The 13,323-nt window shown below is 50.8% G+C and overlaps 1 protein-coding gene across 2 annotated transcripts in view; it reads left to right on the top strand.

Annotated features, from left to right (window-relative positions):
* plxnd1 (plexin D1) overlaps positions 1-13,323 on the top strand; it is a 115,804-nt gene that overhangs the window by 44,383 nt on the left and 58,098 nt on the right. For both annotated transcript variants that reach the window (XM_060835796.1, XM_060835795.1), the window contains exons 8-11: positions 1,339-1,447; positions 4,443-4,554; positions 5,529-5,633; positions 12,066-12,152. In XM_060835796.1, the coding sequence (XP_060691779.1) occupies positions 1,339-1,447; positions 4,443-4,554; positions 5,529-5,633; positions 12,066-12,152 (413 nt within the window). The remainder of the gene's footprint in view (positions 1-1,338; positions 1,448-4,442; positions 4,555-5,528; positions 5,634-12,065; positions 12,153-13,323) is intronic.

Genomic DNA, 13,323 nt, shown 5'->3' with positions numbered 1-13,323 from the left:
GCCCGTCTCTCCAATATAGAGGAGGCCACATCGAGTGCAGCGGATGCAATAGATGATGTGTGTGGAGGTGCAGGTGAATTTGTGGCGGATATGGAAGGATCCCTTGGGGCCTTGGAGAGAAGTAAGGGAGGAGGTGTGGGTGCAAGTTTTGCATTTCCTGTGGTTGCAGGGGAAGGTGCCGGGAGTGGAGGTTGGGTTGGTGGGGGTGTGGACCTGACGAGGGAGTCACGAAGGGAGTGGTCTTTGCAGAACGCTGATAGGGGAGGGGAGGGAAATATATCCCTGGTGGTGGGGTCCGTTTGGAGGCGGCGGAAATGACGGCGGATGATACGCTGTATACGGAGGTTGGTGGGGTGGTAGGTGAGAACCAGTGGGGTTCTGTCTTGGTGGCGGTTGGAGGGGCGGGGCTCAAGGGCGGAGGAGCGGGAAGTGGAGGAGATGCGGTGGAGGGCATCGTCGATCATGTACTGTTCAAGCACTGGTTTACCCACAGGGTTCAGTTCATCGGGCACTGTTTAATTCACAGGGTTCAGTTCACTGAACACTGGCTAATTTGTAGGTTTCATTTGACTTAGCACTGGCTAGTTCACAGACTACGGTTTACTGGGCACTGGCTAGGTTCTCAGGTTTCATAGCCTTAACCCTGGATAACTTACAGGTTTCCATTGACTGAGCACTGGCTAATTCGTAGGTTTACGTTCACTGGGCACTGGCTAATTCACAGAGTTCACTTCACTGGGCACTGGCTAACTCTGGCTAATTGTCTTTAAATGCTCTGGAAATGTTAGAACAATAACAATAGGTCTCCTTCAATCCATAATTCCTCACTGTTTCTGTTATTAGCTCTCTCTCGGCTCTTTCCAGTTGGATAACTCCCCCAGTAACACCACCTCTGCAGTTTTCTCAAAGAGCTGCATTAGGCCCAGGGGATCTGGTCAAAGACTGGCCCATCTGTCACTGTTCCATTTAGAGACAACCTTGCTTGTTCCATCAAATTCTCAAGTTTGTTCTGAAATGGCCACCAGCAAACAGTTGCTGACCCAACTGCACTACAGTGAGCTTTCTAATTGCCTTTTCCTTCTTAGCTGTCCACATCATGGCAAACTCAGGTCACATGGCATTCCTTGGCACCTAATGATGACATAAACAGGAAACCATTTTTCAATATAACCCCGCATTCTAAAAGGACATCACAGGCAAGAAATGTGTTTTACAGTCCATAGAGAGTCCTGTTTGTTCATGTAATATTGAGAATACAGAAACATGGCTAACATTTGCTGCTATATTTACCTATGTACATCACAAAGTCCCGACTAACATCAGTCATCTCATATTCAGATCATGCTCTGCTGACAGTCGCAATTGAGGTGTTGAATCGACCGATCATGTGGGGAAATTTAACCATCTACAATTGTGAGAAAACGGGACAGGTTTACCCCAAAACAGCGTAAGTCACTGTCACTTATCACCTGTCACTAACCCTGTCACCAGAGACAGAGACAGAGGAATCTCCAGTTATGGAACCGACAGATCATGGATCACATAATTTAGAGATGGGATGGAGATTAAAGAGACTGGAGTTGCAATGGCAATGGAAACTGGGACTAGGATTGGAGACAGAGATTGGAAACTTGGATTAGAAACTGAGATCAGAGATTGGGCTGGAGATTAGGATGGAGACCAGGATTGGGATTGGAAACTGAAATAGAAGATTGGGATGGAGATTGGATATTGGGTTTGGGATTGGAGATTGGTGACGGGGTTTGGCGACCAGAATTGGACATTGGGATGATGACGGGGATTGGGATTGGAGGCTGAGTTGAGAGACTGAGATAGGCATGGGGTTTGGAGACTGGAATTGGTTGGTGACTGGGATTAGAGATTGGGATTGGAGACTGAGGTTGAAAATGGGATTGGCGATTGGAACGGAAACTGGATTAGGGATTGGAGACTCTCACAGTTTAGGTTACAGTTTAAAAATATGGAGTAGACCATTTAGGACAGAGATGAGGAGAAACCTCTTCACCCAGAGAGTGGTGGCTGTGTGGAATGCTCTGCCCCAGAGGGCAGTGGAGGCCCAGTTTTTGGATTCACTTAAGAAAGAGTTGGATAGAGCTCTCAAGGATAGTGGAATCAAGGGTTATGGAGATAAGGCAGGAACAGGATACTGATTAAAGATGATCAACCATGATCTTATTGAATGATGGTGCAGGCTCGAAGGGCAGAATGGCCTATTCCTGCACCTATTGTCTATTGTCTATTGAGACTGGGATTGAATATTGGGATGGAGACTGGGATTTGAGGTCTAGGTTTGGAGACTGAGCTTGGAGATGAAGCCTGGGATTGGAGATTGGGAATGGAGTCTGGGATTAGGATTGACTGGGATTGGAGACTGGGATAGAGATTGGAGACGAGAATTGGAGACTGAGATGGGGAGTCTTGGAAGAGAGTTGTTGCTGGGAACGGAGACTGAGTCAGTGCAGTGTGACTCAGATAACGTGTTGCGAAATCTGTGTGCTAACATTGAGGATGTGAAGCCTGAGAGTACAGCTCAATCCATTCTTTACTTTAGATTGTACAGTCCCTCCACTTTCTCATCATGACCTGGAGTAACCCCAGAGCTGTCTGCTGTTGCGGCATCTGTACAGACAGCTCATAATTTACAGCTAGTTCACAGTGCATCATCAGGAAACTGCTGGCTCTGAGGAAAACCACTGGCAAATGGTGTCCGTTCTCCTGGGACAGTGGCAGGGGGTGGGAGGGAGATTATAGAGCTGCTTGAGACATCTGAACATCATCAAGTGACGCCTAAAATGATAACCAAGTCATTTTTGTTCCAAAGTCAAGCCCCAATTTGTTTTTAAAGTGAGAGTTTGAAACATGCCTGTTGACAAGCAAGTTAAAGTTCACGCTGTACTGTTGGAAAATACAGCTCTTCAGAGAGGGGATCGAAACTCTCAGATTGTGACAACCGCAGTCACAACCGATTATTGGCCTTTAACAGGGATATTTAGGTTACAAAAGGGATATTTAATCAGATAAAAATGAATCCTTAAACCACAGACCCCTGAGCAATTTTTAAAACATCAAGACTAATTGTACCATATTCTGCAGGAGTGTTTGGTTCACTGGGACATTGTGTACTGTTCCAGACTGAATGATACGGTTCAAATGAAAATTCCTGCACCTCGATTGTGTTTCATCTGGTAAATATGCAGGTTTTTTAAAAAATGGACAGTATTTGAGTGGCAGAGTGGTTTGTATGCAATACTACCTTTATATAGACACTGCCCACTGCTGGGGGAAAGGGCTGGAGTTCTCCATACAATTGTAAATGACTGGGAATTTCCGCTTGTTACATTTCTTACCCACGGATTTTCAATGGGGCTCTGTCTTTCAGTAGGTGGGGGGGGAAATGGGGATGTTGGGATACATGGGGCAATGTTGGGAGTTCTCTTGTCTGTGCTGTTGACCTGCTCCATGTCCCTCTCCCACTGCTATTTTCCACTCCACATCACTCCCTTCCCCAATCCCAATTCCCATCCCATTCCCCGTCCCCATTCTGCATTCCCTGTCCCATTCTTAATCCTCATTCCATGCCCCCATTCCACCTTCTTCATTAACAATTCCCTGTTCACACTCCCCCTCCCTGTTCCCCATCTCCTGTCCTCCTACACCTTCACCCTCCCCATTCCTCATCCCCTTTCCCCACTCCCCAGCCCCATTACCCCATCCCTATTCCTCTGTCCCCATTCCCTGTCCCCTTCACCCCCCCATCCCCATTCCCCATCTCCATTCTCCAATTCCATTCCCCATCTCCATTCCCCACCCCTTCTCCTCTGTCCCCATTCCCTGCCCCCTTCCCCCTCCCATTCCCGATCCCCATTCCCATCCCTATTCCTCTCTCCCCATTCCCTGTCCCCTTCCTCCTCCCATTCTCCATTCCCATTCCCCATCTCTATTCCTCTGTTCCCATTCCCTCTCCCCTTCCCCCTCCCATTCCCTATTCCCCATTCCCATTCCCCAGTCTCCATTCCCATCTCCATCCCCTCTCTATCTCTCTCTCTCTGTGATTGTATCGGACGGCCTTTGGGTGATTGTATTGGATGGTGTATCTGGGAGACTATCAGTCAGTGTTATCGGACTGTATCTGTGGGTGTATTTATTGGGCTGTGTTTGTGGGTATATGTACTGGACGATTCCAGTGGCAGTATCTCTTTTCCGGGGAAGGGGGACATGTGGGATGGGGGACCTGATGCAGGAAGGCAGTAGTTGTGCTGGAGGGGTTGCAATTTGAATCTCTGCGGGAAGTCAGTACAGAGGCAGTTAGACTGAGGGTGAGGGGTGGAAGAGGGTGTGGGGTTGCAGTCCTAGGGGTTGGTTCCTCTTGCTTGCTGCACAGATGAGCTCTCAGTCTGACCCAGCAACTGTTTCTATTCCAGGTGCAGAAGTTGTCTACAGACCAAATGGGCCTGTTTCTGGTGTGTGACTGAGCACCGATGTGTGTCAGACAGAGCGCACTGTCATGGGCTGTCACTAGGTGCATTGTCTGAGGTAAGGCCAGGACAGGGTTAATTCACTGATATTTGTCCCTCCATACAGCTTTCGCCATGACCTGCATAAACAATCAACTCGCTTCTGAAGACTGAGATGGGATTGTCTCTGAACTGCATGGGATACAGGATACTGGAGTCTCAACTGGGGAAACGCTGGGTGTTTGGTTTTGGACAGGGCTACAAGCTTCAGGTTGTGTTATTCCAGATGTGTGACTGTGTGGGAGTTACTGGCTGCAGTGTGCCGGGCTGTGGTCAGTGATTAGGAGCTGGAACCATGGCTGATTTCCCCTCTCTTTCTCTCCCTCCCTCCACACCCCCTCCCTCACCTCTCTCTCTCTCTAATCCAGGGATTTCTGGACAGTGGCCAGGAACAGAAAGCCTGGCTGATTTCCGCACCTTCCCATTAACAAACCCCCCTCCTCCACCCTACACCCCCCTCCTCCTCTCTCTCTCTCTCTCCCTCTCTCTCTCTCTCTCTCATCTAGGGATTTCTGGACAGTGGCCAGGAACAGGAAGCCTGGCTGATTTCCACACCTTTCCACCCCCTCCCTACCCCCCACCCTCCACTCTCCACCCTACCCTCTCTCTCTGTCTCACTCTCTGGCTGGCTGTGCCTCTCTCTCTCTCTCTCTCTCTCTTTCTCTAGTCCGGGGATCACTGGACAGTCATCAGGAACAGGAAACATAGCTGATCTCCCCTCTTCTCTCTCTCTGTCTATCCCACTAATCCAGGGATCACCAGAGAGTCATCACGGGCAGGAACCCTAGCTGATTTCCCCTTTCTGTCTCTCTAACCCAGGGATGACTGGAGAGTGAGCAGGAGCAGGAGCCCTGGCTGATTTCCCCCCTCTCTCTAATCCAGAGATTACTGGACAGTGATCAGGAACCCCACCCCTCCACCAACCAAGTTGAGGTGATTTTGTAACAATCTGAAGCTGGGAACTGACTCTTGATGAAGTATTCTCTATTACAGAACTCCAGCCACTGCCCACAGGTCATACCAACAGACATCGACCCTGTGCCAACAGGAGGAACATTGGACATTTCAGTCTCCCTGGTCAACAGTCAGTTGCTGAAGGTAAACTTCTAAATGTATTTCGGTTTCATAGAGCAGCAGAGAGGGGAATGGTGGGAAACTTCTAACTTCAACAGTGTGGTTAGAAAGAGGCCTGGTGTTTGGTGTTATCTCAGTACTCCATCCCCCAGCCCTTGGTCACATTATCTTTATCAGTGAGACCCTGATATCAGTTGGTCAGTGCAGCTGACAGGATATCGAGGAGTAACAGGAATATGATAGGACATGATGCGTGGTATTCAGTGTCATCTTTTACCTCTCAGTAGGACACCAATCAGCACTTCATTGTCAATACCATCCCTCTGCAGGAGCAGTTTACCTTATCCCAGTCCCCACCTGTTCCCCGTCACCCTGCAGAATTATTCCTATTCAGATGATTCTCCAATTTCCACTTGAAAGCCTCAAATGAACCTGCCCCTCCCCCACATTCTCAGACGGTACATTCCAGACCCTAACCCCTCGAGTGAACCTGCCTCCCCCCACTCTATCAGACAATGCATTCCAGACCCTAACAGCCTCCCCCACACTCTCAGACGGTACATTCCAGACCCTAACCCCTTGACTGAACCTACCCCCCCCTCCATACTCTCAGATGGTATGTTCCAGACCCTAACCCCTCATGTGAACCTGCCTCCCCCCACTCTATCAGACAGTATATTCCAGACCCTAACCCCTCGGCTGAACCTGCCTCCCCCACACTCTCACACAGTACATTCCAGACACTGCACCCTGTTTTGCACTCACTCTCTCTTTCTCTCTCTCTCTCTCTCTCTCTTGCCTTCACATTATTGCTGATGTGTGGGATCCAGACACCGTACTCTGGTGATGAATATATTTTTAACAGAACCACCTTACTCTTTCTCCCTAGCTGCCGCATGTTGTGTTAAATGCCCTCTGAACCTGTCCTGTCCCATTGACTGAGTTGTGCCCATTCCGCTAGTTCCTCTGCTCATGCACCCATCTTTCTGACCACACCCTTTAGTTTCAATTATCTCTCGGCATTGATCCCACTGAAATGAATCACGTATGATCTCTCGGCCTTCAATCTCAACTGCTATTGTGTTTGCCATTCCCCGAACCTGTCTTTGAGAAATTCGGCACTGTATTCCTCACAGTTTGCAGGAGAAGGTAGTGGAATGGCACTAAGAGATATTGTCACTCAGAGAGCCGTCTATGATATGATGGGCCAAATGGCCTCCTCCTGCAGATATGTGATTCTCTCATTGATTCTGCCCTGGACTATTGTTTCTGAAAGTGTCAGCCGTGCTCCCCACAACCAAGATTAAATTAACTCATACATTGCTGTTGGCTTTATGAAGCGTTTGGGAAAAGGAGGAGGGGGAGGAGAGGGGGAGGAAAGGAGAGAGGGAAAAGGGAGAGGAGGAGGAAAGGGAGGGTGTAGAGAGGGAGAGGAGGCGGCCGAGAGGAGAGAGAGAGGAAGGAAGGAAGGAAGGGAAGAGGGGAGAATGGAGCGGGGAGGGGAGAGGGGAGAAGGAAAGGGGAAGGGGATGGTGTGAAGGGAGAGAGGGAGGAGGGAGAGGAAGGGGGTAGTGAGGCAAGAAGGGAGAAGGGGATGGGGGAAGATTCTGGATTAGAGTGGTGCTGGAAAAGCACAGCGGTTCAGACAGCAGCCAAGGAGCAGTAAAATCGGCATTTCGGGCAAAAGCCCTTCATCAGGAATACAGCCTTCCACATCCATCAAAGTTTTACCTGCACATCCACCAATATCATTTATTGTATCTGTTGCTCCCGATGCGGTCTCCTCTACACTGGACTGGATGACTCCTAGCAGAGCGCTTTAGGGAACATCTCAGGGACGCCCGCACCAATCAACCACACCGCCCTGTAGGTCAACATTTCAACTCCCCCTCCCACTCTGCTGAGGACATGGAGGTCCTGGGCCTCCTTCACCGCCGCTCCCTCACCACCAGACGCCTGGAGGAAGAACGCCTCATCTTCCACCTCGGAACACTTCAACCCCAGGGCATCAATGTGGACTTCACCAGTTTCCTCATTTCCCCTTCCCCCACCTCACCCCAGTTCCAAACTTCCAGCTCAGCACTGTCCCCATGACCTGTCCTACCTGCCTATCTTCCTTTCCACCTATCCACTCCACCCTCCTCTCTGACCTATCACCTTCTTCCCCACCCCATCCACCCATTGTACTCTTTGCTACCCTCCCCCACCCTCCTCCCCCGACCTATCACCTTCATCCTCACTCCCACTCACCCATTGTACTCTATGCTACTTTCTCCCCACCCCCACCCTCCTCTAGCTTATCTCTCCACCCTTCAGGCTCTCTGCCTGTATTCCTGATGAAAGGCGTTTTGCCCGAAACGTCCATTTTCCTGCTCCTCGGATGCTGCCTGAACTGCTGTGTTTTTCCAGCACCACTCTAGTCCAGAATCTGGTTTCCAGCACCTGTAGTTTTTACCAATAATTCAGATGTAAACTCAATGTTTCAAAGTCTTTTTCTATATGCTAAAATAAGGACAGCTGTTTCAGACTAGTAAAGCAACAGCCTGGTATAGTCATATCCAGCGAATCACATCTAATATACTACACTCCAGACAACACCTCAGCATCCCAGAACCCACAAAGTGTCATGGTATCAAGTTAAAGAAGACACTTGCTAATTACCAGGTAACCCACCCTTACAGGGAGGAATCAAAATGTACTGTGGGGAGCTTGAATGTCCATCAAGTGGCTCAGCAGCAAAAGTATGGGCAAGTTGGTCAAATCTTACAGGACAAAGCTGGTAGACTGTGTCTACAGCATATAGTGAGGAAATCATTAAGACGTGTTGCTGGTAAAGCGCAGCAGGTCAGGCAGCATTAAAGGAGCAGGAGAATTGACGTTTCGGGCATGAGCCCTTTTTCAGGAATGAGGAGGGTGTGCCAAGCAGGCTAAGATAAAAGGTAGGGAGGAGGGACTTGAGGGAGGGGCGTTGGAGATGCGATAGCTGGAAGGAGGTTAAGGTGAGGGTGATAGGCCGGAGTGGGAGTGGGGGCCGGAGAGGTCAGGAAGAAGATTGCAGGTTAGGAAGGTGGTGCTGAGTTTGAGGGTTGGGACTGAGACAAGGTGGGGGGAGGGGAAATGAGGAAACTGGAGAAATCTGAGTTCATCCCTTGTGGTTGGAGAGTTCCGAGGCGGAAGATGAGGCGCTCTTCCTCCAGCTGACGTGTTGCTATGGTCTGGCGATGGAGGAGTCCAAGGACCTGCATGTCCTCGGTGGAGTGGGAGGGGGAGTTGAAGTGTTGAGCCACAGGGTGGTTGGGTTGGTCGGTCCGGGTGTCCCAGAGGTGTTCTCGAAATGTTCCGCAAGTAGGCGGACTGTCTCCCCAATATAGAGGAGGCCACATCAGGTGCACCTGTGTGGGAGGTGCAGGTGAATTTGTGGCGGATATGGAAGGATCCCTTGGGACCTTGGAGGGAAGTGAGGGGGGAAGTGTGGGCGCAAGTTTTGCATTTCTTGCGGTTGCAGGGGAAGGTGCCGGGATCAGCTCAGATTAGATTAGATTAGATTACTTACAGAGTGGAAACAAGTCCACACCGACCCACCGAAGCGCAACCCACCCATACCTCTAACCTAACACTACGGGCAATTTAGCATGGCCAATTCACCTGACCCGCACATCTTTGGACTGTGGGAGGAAACCGGAGCACCCGGAGGAAACCCACGCAGACACGGGGAGAACATGCAAACTCCACACAGTCAGTCGCCTGAGTCGGGAATCGAACCCGGGTCTCAGGCGCTGTGAGGCAGCAGTGCTAACCACTGTGCCACCGTGCCGCCCGCCCACCGTGCAGATCTCCAGCATCTGCAGTCCTCACTTTCTCCTAAATCAATAAGACGGTCAAACGTACATAACCTCATTCAAACTGTCTGCTGCAGACACATCTGCTCAAGACTGTATTAATAGGAATGATCAATGGACAGTCCTTGTGGATGAAGAATCCCACCTTCAGCATGAGAATACCCATCATGGTATGTGGCACTATCAGCGTGCGAAATAGGATGGACTTCAAATAGATTTAGCAACTCAAGACAGGACACCCGAGGTGCTGTGGGTCATCAGCAGCAGAACTAAACTCCAACACAATCTGTAACCTCATGGCTCAGCAGCTTCCCAATTCTGACATTACCATCAAGCCAAGGGATCAATCCTAGTTCAAAGGAGAATGCAGGAGAGCTTGCCAGGAGCTACACCAGGCATATCTTAAAAACAAGGAGTCAACTTAACGAAGTGAAAAATAGGACTACCACTGCGATCCCGCTACATCTAGTCATGAAAAAGCAAATAAACTAACCGAAGGCAGAGGGCCCACTACTGTCCCCATTTCTAATGATGGATACTCATAGCCTATCAGTACAGAAGATAAGACAGAGGGATTGGTAAGAACCATAAACCAAAAGTGCAAAGTTGAATATTCCATCTTTCTTTTCCTGCATTTTATAGCAGATTTCTCTGTTGCTTACGGCTGACAATGGTGCTAAGTCGTTGAACATTTCAGGAATTTGAGATAACCAGAAGTTAAACCCATTTAGAATGTTTCAGTACACTTTACTAAAAGCCATAAATCACAGAAGTGGGTACTATCTATTTGCTGTTAAGTAGCTCTACAGCTTGGGTAGCTCCAAATGCTGTAGGCCTCTGGAATACAGTTCTGATGGCTTGAAGCACATCAGGGATACCCAGTCTAGAGTTGCTCCTCCAGAACCCAGTTTTCAGCCCCGTATTCCTGATGAAGGGTTTCTGCCTGAAACGTCGATTTCCCTGCTCCTCGGATGCTGCCTGAACTGCTGTGCTTTTCCAGCACCACTCTAATCCAGAAGTTGGTTTCCAGCATCTGCAGTCATTGTTTTTACCTCGGGGATGGGGGAGAGCAAAGAGGTGAGGTGTAGAAGGTTAAGGGGAGGAAGAGGAGAGGGCTTAGGGAAAAGGGAGCAGGGAGGAGTAGGAGTAGGAGGAAGCTAATAGTCCATTGACGATGGTTTGGGAGGGGCGATAGTGTGTATGGGTGAGCAGAGGTGAGTGCACTGTGGGTGGAGAGATGGGTGAGGTGGGGGAGAGGAAGTGGGTGCGGTGGGGGAGGGAATGTGGGTGGAGTGGGGAGGGGAAGTGGATACAGTGGGGGAAGGGAGGTGGATGCGGTGGGGGAAGGGAGGTGGGTGGGGTGGGGGTGGGGGAGGGAATGTGGGTGGGGTGGGGAAGGCGAGGTGGGTGCGGTGGGGGAAGGGAGGTGGGTGGGGTGGGGGTGGGGGAGGGAATGTGGGTGCGGTGGTGGAGGGAATGTGGGTGGGGTGGGGTGGGGGAGGGAATGCAGCTGTGGTGGGGAGGGAAAGTGAGTGGAGTGGGTGTGGGAGGTGGGTGGGGTAGGGGATGGAATGTGGGTGGGGTGGGGGAGGGGAGGTGGGTGCATTGGGGAAGGGAATGTGGGTGGGGTGGGGTGGGGGAGGGAATGCAGCTGTGATGGGGAGGGGAAGTGGGTGGAGTGGGGGAGGGGAGGTAAGTGGGGTTGGGTGGGGTGGGGGAGGGAATGTAGGTGCGATTGGGGGATGGGAAGTGGGTACGGTGGGGGAGGGAATGCAGGTGGGGTGGAGGAGGGAGGTGGTTGTGGTGGGGGAGGGGAGGTAAGTGCAGTGGGGAGGGGATGGGGGTGCGGTGCAGAAAGGAATGTGGGTGGAGTAAGGGAGGGGAGGTGGGTGCAGTGGGGGAGGGGATGGGGGTGCGGTGGGGAAGGGAATGTGGGTGGGCTGGGGGTGGGGTGAGGGAGAGAATGCGGGTGAGGTGGGGTGAGGGAGGGGAGGTGGGTGCAGTGGGGAGGGAATGCAGGTGGAGTAAGGGAGGTGGGTGCAATGGGGGAGGGGATGGGGGTGCGGTGGGGAAGGGAATGTGGGTGAGGGAGGGGAGGTGGGTGGGGTGGGGGAGGGAATGCGGGTGCGGTGGGGGAGGGGATGCGGGTGGGGTGGAGGGATAGGGGTGTGGTGGGGAAGAGAATGTGAGTGGGTGGGGGAGGGGAGGCAGGTGGGGTGGGGTGGGGGAGGGGAGGTGGGTGTGGTGGGGAAGGGATGTGGGTGGGTGGGTGGGTGAGGGAATGCAGGTGGGGTGGGGAAGGGAAGTGGGTGCAGTAGATGAGGAGATGGCTTCAGTGAAGGTGAAGGCCTGGGTGCAGTGGTGGGAGGAGATGGATGGGAAGGTGGGAGGGGATACTCGTGCCTGGCTGGGGCTAATGACTGACCTACAGTTGATGCTCTGTATCCTTGCACTGACTAATGCTCCACAGTCCACCCGATGTGGTTTGCAGTGACCACCTCAATGTCAGAAGGCAGTTGTTCAGACTGGCAGGTGTGCTTCCTGTGACAGAGTGTGGTCAGATTCTCATTGCTTTCTCGATGTCCCCCCTCCCCCCACCCACCCCCCACTCCACTAGGATACCGACCTACGGTGTGAGATTGGTCACCAGCAATACCGAGCACGTTGGCTCAACAGCTCCCAGGTGCTCTGTGAGGATGTCACGGTAAGTGTGACAGTGAAATTCTCTGCCAACCTTGTTCAGGGCAAGTATGTACACACACAATCTCATGATCTCTCTCTCACACACTCACACTCACACACTCATACTTACTATCACTCTCACACTCGCACTCAAACTCTGTCTGTCTCTCTGTCACACACATACTCTCCCGCACTCATTCACACACGCTCACAATTTCTCACACTTACAATCTGTCAAACTCTAACACCACCACACACTTGACTCTCACAGTTAAACATACTTTCACCCTCATACACATGCTCTCTCAGACTCCCCCACTCTCTCTGTGTCTCACTCTCTCTCTCTCACTGACTCTCACACCGTCACTCTCTCAGACACTCACTCTCCAGATCGCTCTCTGAAACAGTCTCTTGGGCACACCCTCACTCTCATGCTCTCACACACACTCTCTCTCTCTCTCTCTCTCTGACAGACTCTTACACAGTATCGCTCAAGTACATTCTTACTCTCACTCTGTCAAACGCGCGTGTTTGGATTGTTTATCTTATTGAGCTGTTTGAAATGGAATTGTAAGCTAACCACAATCTTTGCAAACCAGCTACTTTCCTTAAAACAAACTGACTAATCAAACTTTACCAACACTTTAAAGTTCCCCTAACTAACCCTTATCAGCACCCTATAACCTCCCTAACACTTACTAAGCCCTATAACCTCACTAACTGACTCTAAGCCTGACGTCATACAACAACGGGTTGATTGGTAATCACAGGCTTTTGGAGCAATGCTCCTTTGTCAGGCAAAGTCAGAAACCCAACACTGACATCTCCACCTCATAATTCTAATTTTCTATAACCTTGCTAACTGTCCCTTACTGAGCCTCTATAAGGTCCCTAAGTGACCCTTATTAAGTCTCTATAACATGGCTAACTATCCCTTACTAAGGCTGTATAATCTTCCCTAACAACCTTTACTAAGCCTCTGTAACCTCCCTAACTATAACCTCACTACACATGACTGCTGTTTAACCTGGCAGGTCTATCCAGTGCACAGTGTCTGGTAGTTACCCTGTTTACAGGTTCCAGTGCTTGCCGTGTTCAAGTATTTGCGCGGTGCCCACTCCCCCTCTCTAACACCCATGCTCTCCACCCCCGTGCCTCACCCTTACCTGAGTGACCCTCTGCAGCTCACACCC

This window comes from Hemiscyllium ocellatum, chromosome 14 (assembly GCF_020745735.1).
Source record: "Hemiscyllium ocellatum isolate sHemOce1 chromosome 14, sHemOce1.pat.X.cur, whole genome shotgun sequence".
Taxonomy (NCBI): Eukaryota; Metazoa; Chordata; class Chondrichthyes; order Orectolobiformes; family Hemiscylliidae; genus Hemiscyllium; species Hemiscyllium ocellatum.
The sequence above is the reverse complement of the archived record's forward strand: the minus strand, read 5'-3'. Positions and strand labels throughout refer to the sequence as shown.